Source organism: Pygocentrus nattereri, chromosome 5 (genome assembly GCF_015220715.1).
Source record: "Pygocentrus nattereri isolate fPygNat1 chromosome 5, fPygNat1.pri, whole genome shotgun sequence".
Taxonomy (NCBI): Eukaryota; Metazoa; Chordata; class Actinopteri; order Characiformes; family Serrasalmidae; genus Pygocentrus; species Pygocentrus nattereri.
Window position 1 is genome coordinate 30261711 of NC_051215.1, and position 24856 is coordinate 30286566.

General features: G+C 40.5%; 1 protein-coding gene across 2 annotated transcripts in view; it reads left to right on the forward strand.

The window, feature by feature from the left end:
* The window catches only part of prkceb (protein kinase C, epsilon b), a 148757-nt gene that overhangs the window by 73684 nt on the left and 50217 nt on the right, over nt 1–24856 (forward strand). Inside the window, exons 3-10 of one of the 2 annotated variants that reach the window (XM_017690593.2) lie at nt 7270–7432; nt 12945–12979; nt 13676–13764; nt 14182–14311; nt 14459–14601; nt 16861–16954; nt 17222–17436; nt 19849–20022. In XM_017690593.2, the coding sequence (XP_017546082.1) occupies nt 7270–7432; nt 12945–12979; nt 13676–13764; nt 14182–14311; nt 14459–14601; nt 16861–16954; nt 17222–17436; nt 19849–20022 (1043 nt within the window). The remainder of the gene's footprint in view (nt 1–7269; nt 7433–12944; nt 12980–13675; nt 13765–14181; nt 14312–14458; nt 14602–16860; nt 16955–17221; nt 17437–19848; nt 20023–24856) is intronic. The other variant, XM_017690594.2, reaches the window with a different exon arrangement.

A 24856-nucleotide genomic window follows, 5' to 3' on the forward strand; every position in this document is an offset into this window, starting at 1 on the left:
TGACATCACCCCACCCTTTCAGGACCTGCAGTACATATAATTGTGTGTTCTGTCCACTGTCTCTTCAAAAAGCATTTATTGTTATTAAAGAGACCTATAGAAATGATTAACTTCTGAAACCGATCTAATTTCTAATTTCATTACAAAAAGTGCGTTAAGTGCATTTCATTATAAAAAGTGCAGCTCAGCTGAACTGGGATTTTAAAAATTCATTAACTGAACCCATGAGAAATAATCCTGATCATACCCTGTCTCTGTAAAAGACTGCTGCCTGTGATGAGAGATGGCAGACAGGTGGCTGATTTTTATCAAATGTTATTGGTCATTTTCAATATGTATGATTTTCATTTTCACATCTCAACTCTTCAGTTGTCGTCTGCAGCGCTGCCTGGCTGCCTGGCTGTGCTGCTTTTTGCCTTGGCAAACCTGCAGGACCTTTCAGGAACTATATACAGTGACTTTATTAATAACAGTATATGGTAACTCGCTTGCCAAATTGGTACGACGTGTGCTATTAGTCTCTCTCTCTCTCCCTCTATGTGTGTGTGTGTGTGTGTGTGTGTGTCTCTGTGTGTCTGTGTGTGTGTGTGTGTGTGTGTGTGTGTGTGTGTGTCTCTGTGTGTGTGTGTGCGTTGGGAGGGGGTCTGTTCTCTTTTCTCCCTCTCTTTTTCTGTCACTCTTTTCTCTCTGTCTTATCTATCTATCTATCTATCTATCTATCTATCTATCTATCTATCTACTCTCCCTGTTTTTCTTTGTCTCCCTTTCTGCTTTCTCTCTCTCTCCATCTCTCTTTCTGTCCCATTTCTGTCTCTTTGCTGTTTCTCTCTCAATCTTTTCGCTTTCTCTATCTCTCTTTCTCTGTCTCCTTTCTCTCTCGCTCGCTCCCATTTTTCTCTCTCTCTTCTATTTCTCTCTCATCTCTCAGTCTGTCAGACATGTAGTTTAGCAGCGAGAGGAGCTGCATGCCCGTCTTCGTCTGATTCATTTAGCATTAATTTTTAAGAAGAAAGTGCATCTCTGTCTCGACCTCACCTGTCATACCATGACCACACAGTATCTCCTCTCTGGGCAGCCAGAACTTTTTATACCTGCCCTTTTCTGTGGCCACTGTGGTCTGCGGTCACTGAGACTGTACTTGGTCAGGATCTGTCTCTGCTTTGTATCTCAGGCATTCAGGAGATACTGTTCCAGTTCATACTCTGTTTTTGGGGCCTAAGAGCATTCTAGTTTACTCTGTGTTTTAATTTTCCCAGTGTTCCTGCTGTTTGTTAGGAGCTGTTAGAGGGTTAATTAGTCTCTGAATCAGCTTCAGGTCTTGGTTCTGTAGCACCTTAAAATGCAGCGTTTCTTGGAGACTTGTCTTCAGTTGCATCCAGAAATGTAGTGATCTTTCTTGATTGTTTATTAGCAAAAGAAATCTGTCTAATTTCTCCCTGCATGCATTGGTTGGTGTATTTCTTTGGATTATAAGGATCATTTTGCAGAATTTTGTATGCTTATCCTGTCTAGTGTAGCTGTGCTCACTGAGTGGACCCCATACCTTACTCCCATAAAGTGCAATGGGCTCACTAGATTGAGCCGGAAATGTCAATATTGTAAAATTTCCTACGGATTGCATAGAGTGCATGTGCTTTTTCCTTCAGTGCAGGTAAGTGTACGGCATTGTGTGCTCCAAGCCTGCCCAGACGAACTGGTACCTGCGTGCCTTACATTCCTTCATTAATAACAGTATATAATAGCTTTCTTGCCAGAGTGGCACAGCTTGTTCTATTTCTCTCTTTCACTCTCTCTCTCTCTCTCTCTCTCTCTCTCTCGTTCTGGGGTGACAGAGGGGCAGACTGATACAGTCACATGAGAGAGTTCTCAGGAGTGATCACTGTTCTGCTGTTTTCCACAGAGAGTGTGTGAGAGAGAGAGGTTCAGTACATGTGTGTGTGTGTGTGTGTGTGTGTGTGTGTGTGTGTGTGTGTGTGTGTGTGTGTGTGTATGTGAAAGAGAAATCTAAAAACAGATCTTTGTTAATAATCTCTTAATGTCTCTGTAGTTCCCCCTGGACAACGAGATCAGATGGAAAGACAGCTGAGACTTTTGCTTAAGTCTCTCCTGCTGTTCAGACATTTGTCCAGTGAAAAATTGCCAAGTAATCTTACGTGTCTCCTCTTTATTTTTAGTAAAGATCTCAATAAAGTCACACAGTGTGCTGAAATTTGCCAAAATAGCAGCAATCACCTTTATTTGCTGCTGGGCTTAAGACAGTAACTCAGCTGCTTCTTTTCCCAGACAAAAGGCCATTCTGAAAGAAAATGCATTTCCACAAATCAAATCAAGTCACTTTTATTGTCATATCACATTTGCACAGGTGTGAAGGTGAGTGAAAATCTTAGTAGCGTAGCCCCCAGTACTACTTAAATATACCAAAAAAAGGTTGGTGTATATAGTGTATACCACTATTACACCACTCCAATGTACAGGTTTTTACAGTAATGTAAGTTATGAAAAAAATACATATATGAAATATGTGAGCCTGAGGTAGATACATGAGGGAAAGAATATTGATATACAGTACTGTGCGAATGTTTTAGGTGTCTAAGCAAATTTTTAAACAGTTTACCTCAGCAGTGAGTTTATCACAATATACATTAGAATAAAGTCATATTCATAATTCAAATAAACATAAAAACAATAAAAAGTAACAAGAATTTCTTGGGTCCATATTTTCCAAAAGTATTCACTCACTCATCCAAATCATTGAATTTCTACACAGATTTGTGAAAGAATGGGTCGCTCTCTGGAGCTCAGTGAATTCCAGCATGGTACCGTGATAGAATGCCACCTGTGCAACAAGTTATGAACAACAAGTCGTGAAATTTCCTTGCTACTAAATATTCCACAGTCAACTGTCGCTACAGACCTTCAGATTAGTTCAGGAACAGCATAGAGAGCTTCATGGAATGGGTTTCCATGGCCAAGCAACTGCATCCAAGCCTTACATCACCAAGCGCAATACAAAGTGTTGAATGTAGTGGTGTAAAGTGCCGCCACTGGACTCTAGAGCAATGGAGACTCTGCTGGCAATCCGATGAACCAGTCTGGTTTTGGCAGTTCCCAGGAGAATGGTACTTTTCTGACTGCATTGTGCCAAGTGTAAAGTTTGGTGGAGATGGGATTATGGTGTGGGGTTGTTTTTCATGAGTTCCAGTGAAAGGAAACTCTTGATGCTTCAGCAGACCATGAGATTTTGGACAGTTTCATGCTCCCAACTTGGTGGGAACAGTTTAGGGATGTCTCCTTCCATTCCAACATGACTGTGCACTAGTGCACAAAGCAAGGTCCATATAGACATGGATGAGTGAGTTTGAAGAACTTGACTGGCCTGCAACTTGATAGAGCTCCTTTGGGATGAATTAGAGTGGAGACTGCGAGCCAAGCCTTCTCGTCTAACATCAGTATCTGACCACCTCACAAATGCGCTTCTAGAAGAATGGTCAAAATTTCCCGTAAACACACTCGTAACCCTTGTAGAAAGCCTTCCTAGAAGAAATGAAGCTGTTATAGCTGCAGAGGGTGGCCCAACATCATATTAAACCTTATAGATTAAGAATGGGATGTCACTCAAGTTCTTATGCATATAAGGGCAGATGACTTTATATTTGCTAGTAAAAGGTTGGACCCCCTTTTGCCTTCAGAACTGCCTTAATTCTTCATGGCATACTTTCAACAGGGTGTTGGAAACATTCCTCAGAGATTTTGGTTGGTTATTTGAGTTACTGTTGCCTTCCTATCATCTCGAACCAGTCTGCCCATTCTCCTCTGACCTCTCACATCAACAAGGCATTGTTGTCCACACAACTGCCGCTCACTGGATCTTTTCTCTTTTTCGGACCGTTCTCTGTAAACCCTGGAGATGGTTGTGTATGAAAATCCCAGTAGATCAGCAGTTTCTGAAATACTCAGACCAGCCCGTCTGGCACCAACAACCACGCCACGTTCAAAGTCACTTAAATCACCTTTCTTCCCCATTCTGATGCTCGGTCTGCACTTCAGCAAGGTGTCTTGACCACCTCTACAAGCCTAAGTGCATTGAGTTGTGGCCATGTGATTGGCTGATTAGCTATTTGTGTTGATTTTTACGCCCTGCTCCTATAAATGTATAAATAAATATTGTAATTTATCACTTAAATTTAAATCCTCAACAGTGAGACGCTGAGATTTCAAACCCCAACAGGAATCAATTCTTCGATTCTGTTCAGAAACTGAGTCAGCTCTAAAGCTTTGGACTCTAGTGACCCTCAAGTTTGCACTCATGTGCAAGCACACAGAAAGTGTGAGACATGTGTTGCTGTCTAGGCAGCCTGTCTGAAAACCATATCCTTCCACACCTCACACATTGATAGTCCTGCTGTACTTTACTTTAGACAAGGTGGAAAAGAAGTACATTATGAAAATTGTCACTAGTCAAATTTAATTATCTTTTAACTCTTTATTTTTGCCAGCTATCCTTCTCGATGTCTTGGTTCTTGGAATCAAGATTGTTGTGTGGAATCAAACCCTCTACTGATTCACATAACTTGGATTTGGCATCAGAAATGGTTCCAATTTCAAGTGACGGGAACCAGTGGAGCTGATTCCAAGAGTTGATTCCACACAAAAATCTTCAGAAACTGTTCAGAATCTAGCAGATACAGCACAGAGTGCAGCTGAATCACATAGAATGCTTTGCAGTGAGAGCACCAATAACACCAAGTTTAAGTTGACTTTTACATTCTACTCCTATAAGTTCATAATTTTTCAATTTAAAATCTCAGCTGTGATGCACTGAGAAATTGAACAGTGCTGGGAGTCGCCGAGCTCCGGCACAAGGGCTGGAGATGATCCCGAAAAGATTTCAGACATTCAGGAATTGAGAGTCAGCTCTAAAGCTTTGTACTTGGTTCCATACAGTGGCCCTCAAGCCCTAGCTGCCATGCATCAGCATCAGTACCAGTGTGTACACCTTCATTAAAAACAGTGATTTTGAATTTTTGGACACTGAGAAGAAGTGTGCGTGGTATGCAATGTCCTTCTCAGTTTTGAAGCTATGAATAACTATTATTAGCAGAAGCCTGATATTTCCTATTTGTCTAATGATACGTCATCAAGAACTTATAGGAGAATCAACATTAAGTCTCCTGTGGGTGTTTTCTCTGCTGTTTGGTTGTCAGGTGACTGTGTGACGGCTCTCCAGTGTGGTGCTTTTGTCACAGCTGTGCTCCATCAATCCATCGATCACTACCTCTGCATGCCTCTAGAAACACACCCACACACCCACACACACACACACACACACTCAGCACAAGAGTTGCCTACAGAACACAGTTTGTGCAATTTTAAGCTGTGGAATGTTTAGCACAGTATTGAGAGAGAGAGAGAGGGAGGGAGGGTAAAGAGAGAAGGAAAGTGGGAGAGAGAAAGAGAGTGGTGGGGGGGTGAGAAAAATCTATAGAGAAGGGCACAGAAAAGGAGTGTGTATGGCAAAAAAATTGATGCATTGAATCACTGAATTTTCTTGAGTTCTGTATCATTCCAACTCATCTCAAAGGTCTTGGATGGAGTTCCATCACTTCACAATTCCATTGCTGGGGGGCTTTATACCTCTCTAGCCGACACTTGACATTGGGCTCGGTCACCTTAGGCTCATGTGTGGCTGCTCCAGAGTGTCCTCTTGTACTGGCAGCACTTTCTATGAAGATTATACAAGCTTTTTTTGCACTACCGAACTTCTGTATCAGCAGTCGGCGCACCTTAAAGGAGCAGACTTCACTTAGAAGGGGTATCTGGACACATATGTAAATTACAGCAGCACAGTGTTTTCTTTTAGTTTACTTACTTTTGATAATAATTATATCAGTGTAATATTTTTGCAGATGTTTCATTGCCTGAATATAATAATAATAATAATAATAATAATTATACATTTTCTTTGTAAAACACCATTTGAAGCAACTCTCAAAGTGCTAAAAATATAATGTACAAAGACACTGAGAAATTTCTGCATTTTGTGCTGGTACAAGCAGCGCAATACAACATATAGTGTGTAGAGGCCTGCAGAATTTATATCCAACTTGTTGTCTCTTTCTTAGCTGTTTATGATATTATTTTACAGTGTTCCAAAATTTCATGATGACCAGAGCAACAGAAATGCTCCAAAAGTGCTTGGAAAACATCTAGTTCCATAAACCTCCATTCAAAGTTGAGAATGTTTTTTTCTTTCTCCTGTAAAATGAACATTTTGGCGATACGAAGTTTTGTTTCGACAGCGGCGATATATGTCAATACATTGTTTGTGTGACATTATAGAAACCAAAAATGATGTATGGACTTTGTGGACTGAGGATGAATGCTTACACACTACATTCAAATGCTTTTATTTAAAAAAAAGTGAGGACAGTTTTATTTTGGGGCCGCTTAAATGGCAAGTTCCCTTGACTTTTTAAGCTTGTTATTTCCTGCCATGTTGGTTTCATTTACGAAACAGGGTCACAGCGTTTTACTGGCTTGGAGCAGGGGTTTCCAAATTTGATGTAAAAAAAAATCAAGCTCCCAAACTTTCAGTAAGACCCAATTGCACCATCCCATAACCGAAATTACAGTCTATCTGCAGCATGTTATGTCTGCTTTACAGGGAGGCTGTAGCTGTCCAGATAAATATTGTCAGTTTCGACAAGTAAATTCCTTTTCTGTTATTTTGGTAAGAGGTTATTGTGAGGACTTGCAACATGCAGCTTTTGAACCTCGGGATGAGACAGTTGGAGTGTGCAGTGTGGCTGTTTCATGCTGCTGTGTGTGTCTGAGAATTGTGCTTTTTATTGACTGCTTCTGTAGCACCACCTGATGGTGGCGATAAGAATTGTAGTAAGCAATAAAATCTAAATTTTGATTGTGTGTCCGGCCTTATGCTTTTCTCATTATACACAGTAAAAGACTTAGAGTGATGTCGTCCGGTCTGATCTGTGACAGGGATCTGTTCACTGAGTGAAATAGTTATGTTTTCTGAATATGATGTTATGACAGCAAATTTTAGCACAAGTGGCTTCAAAGCTGAGCTGTGCTAGTTGTGCTCCCACAGAGATTACTGTCAGCTTTTATTGCTCTCGTTACTTAGGCCCAACTTATTTGTACCTTAGACTGTTGTAGGAGTTATTATGAGGCCTCTGTAAATGTGTACATTGTGGAGTCTGCACAAATGCAGTTTGTCATGTTGGGTGTGTGTGTTTGTGTGTTTTTCAGCAGGCGGCTGTGAGAATGAGGAGCGCGTGTTCCGGGAGCGCATGCGGCCCAGGAAGAGGCAGGGCGCGGTGCGGAGGAGAGTGCATCAGGTCAATGGACACAAGTTCATGGCCACCTACCTGAGACAGCCCACCTACTGCTCACATTGCCGCGAGTTCATCTGGTGAGTGCACGGCTTCCTGGGTCATTCAAGGACAATGCAGACTGTCACCATGAATGATGGGTGTATATTTGTAAACCTCTTTTTCAAATGATTATTATTATTATTATTATTATTATTCATTGCTATTTCTGCCCAAGTACTCTCCCCAGTTTAGTCGTGACCGATCTGCCTGCTAGGTAGGCCTCCTTCATGGCCACAGCTACATTATGGGTGGGGCATCTGGAGACAATGGAGGGCTAATGTATCCTTATACCACAAAAAAGCCTTGTATTCAGAGAGAATCAACAGGAGAGACACATTTATCATGAAACATGCTCTCTTAAAAAGTAAAGATGCACCTAAAAAATTATTTGTGGTTCAAATGTTGCAAAAACAGTTTGAATAATGAATACAATATATCAGCACAATTAACTGTCTGTCAACTCTTCTTTTAATAAGAGTTGAATTGAGTTGTCCACCTAACATATCTGGAAAGCACTTTTTTGAGTGTACTAAGAACGATTCTATAAAGAAATGCCATATGAACGAAAATACAGACTTACTTTGCTCTGCTTTAAGCTTTAGCTCAGCTGTAGACGTTGTTCTTGCATCTCCGGCAGGAAATGTTTCCTCAGAAGTAGAATAGTTACTTGTAAAAATGTCTCTCAATATTACTTTTTTTACAAGGCTAAAATCAGCTTCATGTTTGCAGCATCTGACACTCCAGAATGTAACTACTGCACCATTTAAGATGAGACGGGAAAGTTTGAATTAGAAGCTGGCAAACATGTAGCTGACTTTTTAGTGTTTGACAGTTTCTTATTGCAGGATAAACATATCAGGAAACCAGCTGGATATTTAAAGGTTATAAATGCAAATATGTCTCCAAATTATCGATGTTCATCTTAAATCTTTCTCTTTGCCTTTTTGTTAATTACTAGCTAGGTGAGATTTTTGTCTGCGTTGTTCTGGTGACCAACAGTTTGCATGCCAAACTTAAAAGGTGAATTAGCAGTTATACATTAATTCCAACGTTTAAAACCATTTTTTGTTAAAACTGTTTTCGAGCGATCAGCAGAACTTACTGTATATGTAGAACTTACTTACTGTAAAGAAGGAATATTTTACCCACCCACCCACACACACACACACACACACACACATTTTCTAAGCCGTTTATCCTTGTTGGTTGAGAGGGGAGCTGGAGCCTATAGGATTATTTTATTTTTGCCTAAATATCTAGCTCCTCTCTGGAGCTGCAACATGGCAGTAAAAGAGCCATATGTGGTTTCAGAGCTGCATTTTGCTGAGCCCTGCTATAGAGGAACAGCTTTTGGTTCCAAAAAGACTCACTTGATGATTCTTTAAAGAATATTTGCTTAATAGTAGATGTGAATGTAAAGACTCCTTTTGGAATTAAAGAACGTCCACAGGATGTAAAGGTTCTATAATAGTTTCTGTATGTCCAAGCTAAGAACCTTTTAATAACCTATGGTTTAAAGAATACAGCAGCAAATTGCTTCTCAAACAAGGCTTCATCATCAGATAATGTAATCATATTTTTTGCATGTTCCCGGAATGTATGATGGGGTAATTGTGAAGCTATTGAACTGCAGAGGTAACACTGAGGTATTTTTATAAGATATGAGGCCACAGATAATGTACAGGTTCAGCTGTTTACAGCTTCTCTGACACAATGAAACATCTAATTTGCATGTCCAGAACAGTTCCATGTAATGAAATACAGTATAGTTTTTTCCATTAGCAGAGTTAAGGACACGTCCTTTACCTGTTGGCATGTGTGTGGCCTGTTTACATTTTTTTTTCAGTCCATAGCAATACATTATTTTCCAAAAATTCTTGCTCTGAACTCTGTAGAGTTAAACTACATTGATCCAGACCCAGTAGGAAATGTCTGGTCTCTAGCAAAGTCTTTATAACTTTAAAGCTGCATTTCTAATTATTATTTAGCGCTTGTATTATACAGAGAAATAGCAGGATCTCTGTTGTCAGACGAAAACCTTGTATCTCCATTTTTATCCTTTTTCTGTTTTTGACATAATTTGAAAATACTTGCTGTTCTGTATATTGTGTGTAAATTTCATGATGAATGCACCAAAAGTAACAGCCCAAAATAACTTGGGAAAAAAAGTCTGGTTCCATTCACTTGGTTTTCTTCTGACAACAGCGATATGTGTGTGTGTGTGTGTGTGTGTGTGTGTGTGTGTGTGTGTGTGTGTGTGTGTGTGTGAGTGTGTGTGAGAGAGAGAGAGAGAGAGAGAGAGAGAGAGAGAGAGAGGTAGAGAGAGCAGGTTGAAGAATTCACATTAATTAATTCATTAAAACATTCACATTAAACTGAACTCCTGCTTACAGAGTTTTCTAAACTCTGACACTCTTTGCACAGTGCCAGTGTGTTTCCTGTGTGTCTGTATTGTACACTGCCATCTGTGTGCAGTCCGGCTGAAGCCTCAGTCAGCATTGTCCTCCCAAGCCAGAATCTTCAAGGCTGGCTTACGGTTAGAGGACTGTGTTCCCATGGCGACAGTGGGAAAAGCCCTCAGGCCAGGGGAGGAGCATAGAGTATGAAGTTACTAAGTACATTAGGCACACTCTCCATGCTGAAGCTTCCTCTTGTGTGTATTAGAGCTCCATAATATTCAGTGTATTCGCACTGCCAAGTGCACCTCCATGCATTTCTGGTGGACCAACTGTTCTCTGGAGAAAAAAAGAGAAGCTGCTGGCTTGTTTTGCAGTACTTTATATTGATTTTCAGTTTTAGTGCCATTGGTTGATAAGAAGCTTTACATCTGTGATAGCTTTCTCTTCCATATAAAAGTAGTGACCCTGTTGTTAAGCAGTTTTTATTGTTTTAATTGTATTTTGTGCGCTTTGCACATGGTGCCCAGGAGCTGTATTACAGAAAATTCTTAAGTCTGAGATCTGCTTTGTTGTCATGGCAACTTCAGTTAAGACTGAAGTTAGGACAGAAGCCATTAGGCCATTTGGCAATAAGTTGTCAAAGCATCTTAAATATTTCCTTCACTTTAAGATAAAACCCAGAGCATCTTAACTTCTGTTTTAATAGTCTGTTTCTATTGTTTTATGCAGACAGGCAGCACAGTTCACTATAAGTAGCATAATGACGTTACATTTTTCTACACTGAAAACGATGCTTTGACTTGAGTTTTGTTTTTCTAACAGTGTTTAAAAGCTGCAGACGCCACAGACATGATCTCCACTGTCCCCTCTTGTTACCTTTGCATGTTATTCCTGATGAAAACTCATCAGATGAAATATGACAACAAAGGTGGTGAATAATGAGACAGAGCTGATCGTGTGTTTGTTTATTAGGAAGAATAACGTTAGTGTGCTCGGCTAACGTGTTTGGGAAATGAGACTTAACCAGAGAACAACACTCTGATTAACAATACAAAGCACTGACACAGTATTCGTAACTTTCAGTCTATCGTGTGTTTATGTTTCAGCTGTGCATGCATGGTCGGTTGCTAGGTAACAGACACAACAGTTGATTGTCAACTTCAATCGAGTAAGTTAAGATTTCCTAATTAAGCAATAGAACACTCGAGGTCATGTGTTATCGCTATAACATCAAGGCTGTGATGATCTACTGCAACTAAATCACAGTCGTGACGTTATAGCGATAACACACCAGCTCGAGTGTTCTAGAGCTTTTATACAACAGTAAATAAATAAAGTAAGAAATTAATAAGCTGGTCTGTGAATGCAGCGTTTAATGAGTTTTAATGTTCGCAGTTCTGCCAAATACTAGTTCCTTAACAAGCAGCTTGTTGCTACGTCACAGTAACGAGCTCCGCCCGCTCGCTGCACAGCCGGCACTTCGTTCTCCAGCTCCTCACACTAAATTCAGTGTAAAACTTCATTAAAAGTTTTTGTTCTTTATTGCGGCAGTTTTATGGCTCAGTCTGATTTGGTCAGACTCTGAAGGCAAGACTATGCGTTTGGCGAATGGTATTCAGTTCATTTCTGGCTAATTGCAGGTTGTTTAGCTGTTCTTCTGTCACAGCTGCCGACTGAAAAGCTGCTGAGTGGTGATGACAGTTTGGGAATTTAGTGTAGTCTCAAGATTAAGATAAGTTTAGCTTGTGTTATAATCATTTGTAAAACATCTTATCAGACGTTACCTGTCATATCTTAAGTTAAGACAAAAAGATTTTCTGTAATACGGCTCCAGAACCTTAGGTGCAAGAAATGTATGTTATTGGAAAAAACTGTTTAAAATACATATACAGATACAGATCAAATGTTAGACTTCTGTTGAATCTCCTCTGTGTCTAACATGATCACAAACAATAGCTTTATAATTAAAACCTGTGAGCCTAAAAGGAATGATGTGCTCTTTTTGGTTTGAATGACTGCAAGCTTCTTTACATCACATCACACAGAGGCATCACTATAATATAGCACCATGGTAACTATACACATGCATAACTATTAATAAAAATCCAGCCTTACATACATTGATCAGTCATTACATTAAGACGACTACACTGATGTGATGGTGGTGTGTTAGTGTGTGTTGCGCTGGTCTGAGTGAATCAGACACAGCAGTGCTGCTGGAGATTTTAAACACTGTGTCCACTCACTGTCCACTCTATTAGACACTCCTACCTTGTCAGTCCAGCTTATAGATGTAAAGTCAAGATGAGACAATGGCTCATTTGCTGCTGCATAGTTTGTGTTGGTCATCCTCTAGCCCTTCATCAGTGGTCACAGGACACTGCCCACAAGACGCTGTTGGCTGGATATTTTTTGGTTGGTGGACGGTTCTCAGTCCAGCAGTGACACTGAGGTGTTTAAAAACTCCAGCTGTCTGATCCACTCATTCCAGCACAACACACCACAACCAGGTCAGTGTTACTGCAGTGCTGAGAATGATCCATCACCCAAAAAATACCTGTTCTGTGGGGGTCCATGGGGGTCTTGACCACTAAAAACACGGTAAAAGGGGGCTAGTAGCAAAGTATGCAGAGTAACAGATGGACTACAGTCTGTAATTGTAGAACTACAATGTGCACCTACAGAGTAAGTGGAGCTGACAAAATGGACAATGAGCGCAGAAACAAGGACATAATGTTATGCCTGATCGGTGTATCATATAAATAATATCTGGTCAACAGCGGTCAGAATCTGACCGATGTTTAATCCCATGAAATGGCCAGGGCCCATCGGTAGGCCCAACGTTTTATGACACACTTCTATAACCTAAGAATGACTCAGCCAGTTTGCAGTAGAGTCCCTGTAGGTACTGAATAGTATGCCTTAGTATGTAACAAGCCTGGGATTTTAAGGAATTGAGGAGTAGAGGATGTCAAGACTACAGTCTGTGATTGTAAGCCTATGTATTTTTACTTCTAATGTGGGTGAACCTCAAAGTAGTTCCACCTTCTCAAAGGTCTAAACTAATAAAGTGGATGGTGAGTGTATGTCTGTGGTGACAACAAGCTCAGTCATAAAATAAATCAAGACGTTTCTCTTTCTTTCCACACAGGGGTGTTCTAGGAAAGCAGGGCTATCAGTGTCAAGGTAAAGCCAGTTATATCCCATCAACTACCCATTTATATCTGCACTCACTTCATCTGAAACATAACAGAAATAAACACATCATAATTACATTTCAAAACCCATATAACTCATTTTTTGCCTTTAGTTTGGTACAACATTCAAAAATACCACCTGCCATTGAACCTTTTTGAATATGTTGTGATGAATGGACCAATAGAAATGGCCCAAAATCACAAAATAGTCTTTTGCAATAACATAGCTCAAAGTTGCGAATGTTTTTTCCCTGGACTATAAAGTTATCATTCTAGAGATAAAAGGTTTGGTTACAACATTGTAGGCAGATTATTTTTAAGGATTATTATGTATCGTGTATGATCGTTATCCAAAAACATGTGTATCCATTTTTTGCGATTTATTTTTCTCCATCGTTTGAGCTCAGCAGCCGTCCCTTACATTATGTGAAAATTTGATGATTGAACCAATAAAAAAGGTCCAAAATTGCTTAAAATTAAATTTTTTTTCTATTAACTTGCATTGAAAGTAAAGAAGGTTTTTGCCCTCTCCTGTAAAGTTACTATTTTGGAGGTACTTGTTTTTCATTGGACAGCACTGATATACAGTTTTATGCAAAAGTGTGGGCACCCTTTGGTTAAATTACATCTTCTGTTAATGAAAAAAGTAAAAATATACACTTTATTCTTTGTTTTTCATACCTAGTGTGCACATGTGTGGTCCATAAACGCTGCCATGAGCTCATCATAACTAAGTGTGCAGGCCTGAAGAAACAGGAAGACATGGCCGAGGAGGTGAGAAACTTAGAAAACTGGTTAAGAGTCTTACTGACATGACTGACCCCAAAAATAACAAAAAACAGTATGTAATCACTTCACATGTATAGCTACCCTGTTGACTTCTGTGGTGATACAGATTCACCTTATCAGAATGTAGATGCTGGTAAATAGAAGAAACATTTGATGGCAGAAATGAGAATACTTCATAAATCCAAATAGTTTGCCTAATTAGAAATAGCATAGCAGATTTGCCAGATGTTAAGAAAAGTGTTGATTTTGGATAGTTGTTACAAATGGAGGTAGTGCTAGTTTATAAAGATGCTGTGTAAGTGTACTTTCTCAAAGAGTCTTAACGTACTCAAAGGTCTTGATGACAGCAAATTCCATGCTGACAATCCCTCCTGGTTGTGTGTTCTTGGTCGCCCCCTGCAGGTGGGCTCTCAGCGCTTCAGCGTGAATATGCCTCACAAATTCAGTATTCACAACTACAAAGTCCCCACTTTCTGTGACCACTGTGGCTCATTATTGTGGGGGCTGATGCGGCAAGGGCTGCAGTGCAAAGGTGAGTGAAGCAGTTTGTTAGAGATGGTAGAACTAAGCAAGTTAAGAGCCACGAGTGAGGCTGCGCACGCAAACACATCTACTCAAGTGTATTGAAATGATCTTAACATCTTTGGCCATCTCTGTTTTTCTCTACCTCTCTCTCCAGTTTGTAAGATGAATGTACACAGACGCTGTGAAAGTAATGTGGCCCCTAACTGTGGGGTGGACGCACGGGGTATTGCCAAAGTGCTGTCTGACCTGGGGGTGACACCTGATAAAATCTCCAGCAGTGTACAGAGGAGGAAAAAGGCAAGTGGGGGGATCAGAGGACTATTTTGGGCTCAGAATGGGCACAACTGAAGCTAGGAAATTACTTACTTGCTTAATTACCCTAAATGTTTCAACATGCTAACTCTACTGGCAGAACTGGCTCCCTTAACCCTTAGAAGTCTGTATTATTTCCATTGCTATGTTATCTAAGCATAATTATGTAATTAGATATTTATTTTCATAGGTGGTTACACTATAAATCACAGTTATATTCTACTTATATTTTACATAGACAAGAATTCTGACTTTTTTCTGGTTGTTTTGTTGCCAATTACAAAAATATGCCTACAATGTGAAGAATGCCCCCCCAAACAAGGCTGTACACACCATAGTAACCTTTCATAGAGTATAAATCATAATCAGATATTTTATCATCAATTTACAGACAAGATTTCTGAGTCTAAATAAAGCATGGTGATAACTGCATCTTTTAACACTAGAAAGGCCAAAATTCCATAACTGTAGAGGTCATTTTGACTGTTGGAATTTAATATGCTTATTTATACCACAACAGAAAATAGTTCAAAAAACAAGTTTATTTGTAATGTTGGGATAAGTCGCAAAAATTTCTGGATGACAAATTTCAATTATGAGTTTTGAAAATAATTTATTAATCCATAAGTCAGTGCTAGTACTCAAAGACAGAGGCTATACAGTTGACCTTCTGTCCAGAGAAAGTCAGTCTTTCTGTAAGAAAAGCTCTGTTTCAAATGAATTGGCCAATGGCCAATTATTCAACTTGTCTGTCACAGGAAACTGGATGAAATGATATATAAACTGCTTGAAATTGTCCTGTATTCATAAAATTCAAACAAATATATTATTCAAATCTCCCACTATGGTTGAGCTATTTAGTATAATCAACAAGAAATTTATTCATAAGAGATCCTTCATCTGCAACTTGTACATTTTGTGGGCTCTTGCATAAATATAGAGGCTAGACGTAAAAGCAGGGCACATTTCCTGCCTCAGTACAAAAGTGATGTTTCTGCAGATGAGACTCAATCGGTCACTAGCACGAGTGCTGGCTGAAGCCCTATTTCAGCTGGATTAGTTTTACCTGCTGTGCTACTGTAATTGTAGTGATTACAGATGAGAGCTACGGCTTTATAGCAGTATGAATCTACTGTCTGCAACAATAAGTAATACTTCTAGAGTGAAGTACCTTTTGTAAACTGAACCTGGAATTTCCTCAGCATTCAAAGTGACCTCATGGCAATGTTATTGTAAAAGATGATAATAGACAACAACACCTGTTTTTAGCTTATACCTCTAAAATGACAGAAAATATGTAGTTACAGTTTATCTTCATTTTAGATCTACTGTAAGCTACAGTTTTTGTTTCCTGTTTATTTTTTTCCATGCTTTCTGTGTGCTGTGATTTATTGTTATTGAGTGCATTACCATTGGGTAACACTGATGTATACATCCAGGCTATGACATTTTAGTCTTGGCTGTCTGATAATTTGGAGGAAATTACAAAAATGCTTTATCCAACACATCATGGACCAGTCAAATCAGGTCAAGTCTTGCTTAAAAACTTTCAAGTTTGTCTGCATTTCTACATAAGCAGGGTTCTGTATTGCTGCTGGCTTGTTGGGATGGTAGAATGATGCACATACAGTGTATTCTATCACATACACTCACCGGCCACTTTATTAAGTACACTTTATTAAGTGCTAGCGAAAGGTTGCCTTTTGCCTTCAGAACTGCCTTAATTCTTCATGGCATACTTTCAATAAGGTGTTGGAAACACCTCCTCAGAGATTTTGGTTGGTTATTTGAGTTACTGTTTCCTTTCTATCATCTCGAACTGTCCATTCTCCTCTGACCTCTCACATCAACAAGGCATTTTAGTCCACACAACTGCCGCTCACTGGATATTTTCTCTTTTTTGGACCGTTCTCTGTAAACCCTAGAGATGGTTGTGCGTGAAAATCCCAGTAGATCAGGAGTTTCTGAAATACTCAGACCAGCCCGTCTGGCACCAACAACCATGCCACGTTCAAAGTCACTTAAATCACCTTTCTTCCCCATTCTGATGCTCAGTCTGCACTTCAGCAAGTTGTCTTGACCACCTCTACAAGCCTAAATGCATTGAGTAGCGGCCATGTGATTGGCTGATTAGCTATTTGTGTTAACAAGCAATTGAACCTAACAATTATTGTACCTAATAAAGTGGCCGGTGAGTGTATAATCTGGCATGGATTGATTCTGATGGTACTGTATTCTACACAGATTAGTCAAGGTCCGGACCCACAGCCTCTACCGATATCTCAACAAACAGAGGAGGATCGCTCCAAATCTGCCCCTACTTCACCATGTGATCAGGGTATGCACACACTCACCACCTGTCAGCATCAATACATGGTTATAACCTAAACTGAACCATTTTAAGGTCTGAACCTGTAGATAATACTTAGTCAAATACCAAGGCCATTTGAAGGCTAAATTAAGTGTTACTGTATAGCAGGGACAGTGCACACCCATTGATGCATACACTTCAAGCTGTGTTGTTCAAATGAAAACTTACAGCAAACACTTTATAATGATTTCATTAATATTTGAAAATTGCCTCATCCTGACTCTCTTCATTCAGACATAAAGGAGCTGGAGAACATCAGGAAGGCTCTTTCGTTTGACCACCGTGGAGAAGAGACGAAACCTGAAACGCCTTCATCTCCAAACGAGGCCGGGGCAGAGGAGACGGGGGAAGGCAGAGAAAACGGGGAAGTGAAGACGCTACAGTCGAAAAGAATGAATCTAGAAGACTTCTCCTTCATCAAAGTGCTTGGCAAAGGCAGCTTTGGGAAGGTGACCCACTCTATAATTCACAATTCACTTACTGACATATTGACATTGTTTCTTTATAACAAAATCTTTTATCTGTGAAACAATTTTTTTACTTTACCTGATGGTTCACTGTATTTCCAAAAGTTTAGACACCTGCTTATCTACCTTTTCCACTTTTCTTCTGAAATCAAGAATATTAAAAGGGAGTTTGTCCCCCTATCGGAATGTTTTATTGCATTCAGCCGCAAGAGCATTAGCGAGGTCAGGTATTGATGTTGGATGATTAGTTCTGGATCTCAGACTCCACTTGAAGTGTTAATGGTGTTAAAAAAAGACTGCAAAATAATATATAAAAATTAATATAACGTAGTACTTATGTCAGCATTTATAAAGTCAATATGTTTTTTTCTCAGTAACTACTGATGCTTAGAGTCATATGGCCAATAATTTAAGAAATAATGACATAATAATTCCAACAGATTTATGCAGAAATTTTACTGGAAGTGAAAGAGCATTTTTTAAAAAGGGGGACCAGAGGGTGTGTGCCAACTGCTCACACTGCTCAGCCTCCCTGGGAAAGTCTATGCCAAGGTGCTGGAAAGGAGACTCCGACCGATAGTTGAACCTCAAATTGAGGAAGAACAATTCGGATTCCGTCCCAGGTGAGGAACAATGTACCAGCTTTTCACCCTCTCGCGGATTGTTGAGGGGGCATGGGAGTTTGCCAACCCAATCTACATGTGTTTTGTGGACTTGGAGAAGGTTTATGACTTTGTTCCCCAAGATATCTTGTGGGAGGTCCTCCTATGGGGTGCCAGGGCTACTACTCCGGCCTATCCAATCTTTGTACTCTCAGAGTGAGAGCTGTGTTCATATACTCTGCATGAAGTCAGATTCTTTCAGTGTTAGCGTTGGATTCTGCCAGAGTTGTGGCCTGTCTCCACTCCTGTTCATGATATTCATGGACAGAGTGTCAGGGCGTAGCCGTGGCCGGGAGGGCATTATGTGTGGAGGCCGGAGGGTGGCATCTGCTATTTGCAGATGATGTTGTTCTTTGGGCTGAATCACATGGATAGGTATGCGGGTCAGCACCTCCAAGTCTGAGTCCATGGTCTTAGCCTGGAAAAGGATGGCATGCCCACTCCAGGTAAGGGGAAAGGACCTGCCCCAGGTGGAGGAGTTTAAGTATCTTGGGGTCTTGTTCACAATTGATGGGAAGAGGGATCGTGAGATCGGCTGCAGGCTGGGACAGGCGGCAGCAGTAATGCGGTCACTGTACCGGACTGTAGTGGTGAAGACGGAGCTGAGCCAAAAGGCGTTCTTCATATGGTGGGGGGCTACACTCTATTTGACAGAGTGAGAAGCTCTGTCATCCGGGAGGAGCTCAGACTAGAACTGCTACTCCTCTGCATTGAGAGGAGCCAGCTGACCCCGGGGTCGTCCTAGTACCCGCTGGAGGGATTATGTCTCCAAGTTGGCCTGGGAGCAGCTTGGGGTCTCCAGGAATGAGCTGGAGGCAGTTGCGGGGAACAGGATCGTCTGGGATTCTCTGCTCTCTCAGCTGCTACCGCGACCCAGTCTGGACTGAGCGGTTAATAATGATGATGATGATGATGATGATGAAACAGCATGAAATGTTATCATGTTTTTAAGTGTCAGAAATGTGTGCCTCATCTTTTCTCTCAGCTACTGCTACTCTTGATGATTGTAACGAGGAGGCGGATACATATGCAGAGATAAGCGACTTTTATCCAGGGTCATGGTCAAAACGGTCCAGGTTCAAACAGTCAATACGGAGAGCAGGAGGGACAGACATGACAAAATGAACACAAAACCTCAAACAAGAACCAAACACCACGAGAATACAATACAATACATCCAATACGTCAGACACGATCAAACAACAAAGACCAGCAAACACAAGGGGCAAACACAGGGCTTAAATATAAACAAGGATAATGAGGGACAGTTGAAAAACAGGTGGGAACAATAGGGGCGGAGTCACTAAACAAGGGGGCATGACTAAATACCAAAACAAAGAAAACACGTGGACTACACCAAAACACGAACACATGGACAGGACTAAGAGGGGCCAATCGTGACAATGATATATAACTGCACATTTTCTGTAGATGGACTTGTGGCTGAGAATTTGCCTAAGTCATGCCCTTTAGGTTAGCTTTTTTGATTCAAAGCCTTTCTTAGGTTGACTCAAATGGGTGGCACAAACCGGTCTTATTCACAAAAAGGCTTAATTTGTGAATTGCTTCCATAGCCAAAAGTAACTGTAAAAGGACTCCATTACTCTCTGTAATGCTCCTCTAAATCATTGCCCTCATTTTCCCTGATCTTATGGAATTTCATATATATCAAGAAGAGCTCCCTTCCTGCTGGTGGCATTAGTGATGTGTTTGTATCTGTGTGTGTGTGCAGGTGATGTTGGCTGAGCTGAAAGGCACAGACGAGGTGTATGCAGTGAAGGTGCTGAAAAAAGATGTGATACTGCAGGATGATGATGTGGACTGCACTCTAACAGAAAAACGCATCCTCGCTCTGGCCAGAAAGCACCCTTACCTGACCCAGCTCTTCTGCTGCTTCCAGACAAAGGTACACACCTTGTCCACACTCCGATTTAGAGCATGAAATATTTGTCCAAACCTGATAAGACCTGAACCACACATGTATGCAATGTTAAACGGTTTAAATATGCCATGAAATGCGTGTGCATGAGCGATTGTCAGGTTTTGTCAGACGTTTGTTGGGCTACAGCCAGGGTCGGATTCTGAGCTTGGTGCTGTGGGTCAGGTCAGACTCAACCAGAATGTTTTTGGGCTGCGTTTTAATTTCATTTCTAAATTTAACGCCCTAAAAGTATTAAGCATACTCTCTTAGCACAGCCTGTTTCACTCTGGCTTGTGGTACTCATTTAATTCCTGTTTACAAAGCATGGTGCCGGTTGCCATAATTCACCACTAGGTGGAGATCTAACCTCACACCATATGACCTCTACAACAGTTCCCACCAACCCTCATGCTGGAGATCTACCTCCCTGCAGGTCATGTGCTGAGAAGGAAAATCACCAAAGTGTGGAATTGGGCACCCTTGTTCTATTATTGTATCCAAATGCTTGATGTTGATGGTTTCAGTGCTTTTTTTGGGTTTAGGCCTTTCATTTCCAGTGTTATATTTCATTTGCATGTATCGTAAAAGGGGTGCATCTGGTTACAGGATCTTTTTTCATGTTTTGCATTGAACTCAGTTTTGAATTTTCATCTTAGCACCAAACATGTTTAGATAGATATATGTATGTGTTCAGATTATGGTTGTCAGACAGTTTAAATAATGAATCTTGATTAATCCCATTACCTTGTTTAGTGAATTGCCATTAATCACAATCGCAAGACCCTAAGAATTTTTTCCACTTAAAAAGCAGTGCATGTTGTTATAGCTGTATGAGTGGAAAATAAGTTTCATCAGAATGTAGTTATTACGTTCAGTAATTCAGTAGCATTTTTTTCTATGTGTAAATACAGAATTGATATGAACTGAATGCTAAAATCATGTGAATGCAGGGTGAACATTAAGGCCCGATCCCATTTCTTATTTTTACCCCTACCCCTTGTTTTTGAAACGAGTTACTAGGGGTAGTAGTTGAAATCCTCCCCCTATGAAATGGGACAACTCTTCAAGAACCGGATACATCATCAGTTGTCGTCAGCAACTTTTTACTTTTTAAGGTTTTACGGCCATTTCCAAAATGCTGCCTCCAGCTGTGGTGATCTCACTTGTATGTCACATGACAGGACAGGTGAATCATATTTAAAATAGCCTGAAAAAATAATCAGGACGTGTTTTCCTGCTTTGAGGACTTTGAGGACAACTACGTTGTATGGCTTGAGTTATATCTACATTTGTCCATTTTATAGTTAAAAACGTGTTGAATTGTGTCAGACATTCAAGGGAAACTTGTTTAAATTAGAATTAAACCAGTGTTTCTAAACCCTGGTCCTGGAGGCCCACTGCCCTGCAGAATTTAGCATTTTCCTTGCTTTAATGCACCCACTTTAACTCAGTAAGGGGCTGTTAATGAGCTGATTAGTTGGATCAAGTGAGGTGAGAGCAGGGAAAACACTGAAAAGGGCAGGGCAGTGGGCCTCCAGGATCAGGGCTGAGAAACGCTGCTTTAAACTGTTGCTTTAAGCTGCTGGTAATTAGAGGCATCAGAAAAATAGCAGGAACATAAAACTATAAGAACAGTTTTTAGTTCTCAATAGTCACTCAAATACCCCAAATGATTTCTATAAAATAATCCATCAAGAAATCTTTTCTCAACCTGCTTTAATTGAGATCTTAATTAAGGTCACGCAAATTAGTTGATGTGGTTTGCAACACAATAAGACAGTGTGTATGTATGGTGTTGATGTTTTTGTATGACAGGACAGGTGAATCATATTTAAAATAGCCTGAAAAAATAATCAGGACGTGTTTTCCTGCTTTGTCTCCATACTATAGCTATAATGGTATATCACACTGACATTTGCCTTTTATCCGAAGGAGACCGAAAAGCACGGGCGCTCGCGATTCATTCATAACTTCAGTTTTACACATCAGTCAATCAAATGAGTCACAGTATAAAAAAGAGCACAAACAAAAAACTACATCACTTCATTAACAGCTACTAGTGCTGCACTGTAGGTCCTGCCAGTCTGCAGCGACAGCAGAGCAGGGGAAAGTTCAGCTCCTCACTGCTTAAATACATTTAACATTAATTAACATTGAGTCTTCACAAACACCCATATTACTCCTACAGCAGGGGCTGTTGCTAATAACAGCAGAGCAGCCATAAAATGCCTTTTATTTTAGCACATGGATCGTGGAGCATATTTGGGCCCAGCATCAGTGACCAGATTGGTTCGATTCACATTGACAAACCAATCAAAAAAACACAGGTAGCAAGTAAGGATTATTATGTAGGGTTTATTAATTGCTTTGATTGTGGTAGAAAAAGATGTTAGGCAACCCTGTTTTGTATTTTCTGTATTTTAGGATGGCAAATGTGAGAGTAACAGCGCACTTGACAAACACCCACAATGTGTAATTTGGTGCACTTTAGCCAGTGCAGTGTGAAACCAACCAAACTGATTGAAAAAGATACTATAGCACAAACTCTGGCTTGGACTTTAGCAAACGAGCTAACATCCTAGAAGTGCAGATTATATCTAGTTCCTAGTCAAAAAGCATGTTCTGTTCCCGGCCATTGATTCCCACTGCCTCAAAATCTGCAGATTAGATTCGGACAGCACAGACTCGAGGCTATAATCGAAGTAGAAGTTGTATAACGTAACCCAGGCTTTAGTGGACGCTGTGCAAGAGAGAAACTAGAGCATCCTTGTGTCTTTCGGTGTAGGTACACAGCTTTCTTTATTTATCTGCTTTGTGGTCTGTATGTTTGACTCATACTCATACGTGATGAATAGAGGCGGGTTTAGGGAGCCTTCACCTCGCCCGGCCTTTTTGTTTATTTTCCCCCGGCTCGAACCTGCAGTTGGTCATAATGATGGCGTCCTACTCCCTCTAATTTATTTATTTCTACCGTTTCCCCAAACAAGCCCGAGAACATTGTGTTCTGGCGGTCGAGAGCAGAGGGAGGGGAGAGAATGGGGGTGAGTAGGTGGGGCCAGCTGAGGAGGAGCAAGAGGAAGGGAAAGGAGCTGTGGCTACAGGCTGGAGGAAGTGGAAAGAGCACGTTTGAAGATGGAAGAAAGGTAATGGGTCCTATGAGGTTGGTCAAGAGGAGGACAGCAGTGCTCCTGAGGGCCATAATGCTGGACAGTGGTGTTGGACGTGTTTTTAGGCCATCCTGGATCTAAATATTGTGTCCACAGGTTTGACCTAGAGTCAGACTTTATCTGAAAGTGATTATTTAGCAAAAATGAAGTCTTTTTAGTTTTACACGAGGCTAATGTAGCTTCAAGTAATGTAAGCATATTACCACCAGTTAGCATTTAGCCATCTGAGTGCTTAAAACATTACATACTTGCTTTAAACCTTGTCAGATTACAATCTTAAACATACTGACATTGTAACTACGTTGTATGGCTTGAGTTATATCTACATTTGTCCATTTTATAGTTAAAAACGTGTTGAATTGTGTCAGACATTCAAGGGAAACTTGTTTAAATTAGAATTAAACCAGTGTTTCTAAACCCTGGTCCTGGAGGCCCACTGCCCTGCAGAATTTAGCATTTTCCTTGCTTTAATGCACCCACTTTAACTCAGTAAGGGGCTGTTAATGAGCTGATTAGTTGGATCAAGTGAGGTGAGAGCAGGGAAAACACTGAAAAGGGCAGGGCAGTGGGCCTCCAGGATCAGGGCTGAGAAACGCTGCTTTAAACTGTTGCTTTAAGCTGCTGGTAATTAGAGGCATCAGAAAAATAGCAGGAACATAAAACTATAAGAACAGTTTTTAGTTCTCAATAGTCACTCAAATACCCCAAATGATTTCTATAAAATAATCCATCAAGAATTTTTTTCTCAACCTGCTTTAATTGAGATCTTAATTAAGGTCACGCAGATTAGTTGATGTGGTTTGCAACACAATAAGACAGTGTGGCCTTACTTAACCCATGTATGGTGTTGATGTTTTTGTTAATCAGTGGTCTGGTGGATTTAACCCACCCTCACACACACACACACACACACACACACAAACATATACAAACACTAACAGCAGGCCGTGTAGGAGGAGAACAGAGTGAAGGGACACAGCAGCTCCACACATTTATTCCCCGCGGGTTCACCCCAACACCACGCCTGTAATATAAATGTGTGGGGGGTGAACAGTGTGAAGACACTGAAAATGCGTTATTTTATATGTTCTTTTATATGTTCTTCAAGGACAAGAAATCTGAGGTTTAAATAATAATAAATCACATTGTTTTTTCTTTTTGGTAAACATTGAAAACAGGTCCCACAGACCTGAAAACTACACAAGGGTTAAGAGCTGGATGTGGTGTGAAAGAAGTTTTGGGAATGTATTTTTACAGAAACAGATTGAGCTGTTTAAGTGACGTGAGTTTGTTTGTTAGCCATGTTAGGTTCATAGGTCCAGCGATAAACTAAAAAAGCAAAATGTGGACCCCAAACATTTCTTGGCTTTAAGTAACTTGTGCAAAATAAATTTTTGCCAAACTCATCCTTCATGTTTAGATATGTCTAAACTGACATTACCATTGCAATTACGGCTTCACCTCTCTCTCTCTCTCTCTCTCTCTCTCTCTCTCTCTCTCTCTCTATCTCACTCTCTCTCTCTCTCTATCTCACTCTCTCTCTCTCTCTATCTCACTCTCTCTCTCATCTAACACCCATTGCATTCATTGTTCTCGATCTGTTCTAATGGGCACATTAGCCATGTCTTTGCTCAGTGCTAAAACTGGCGATT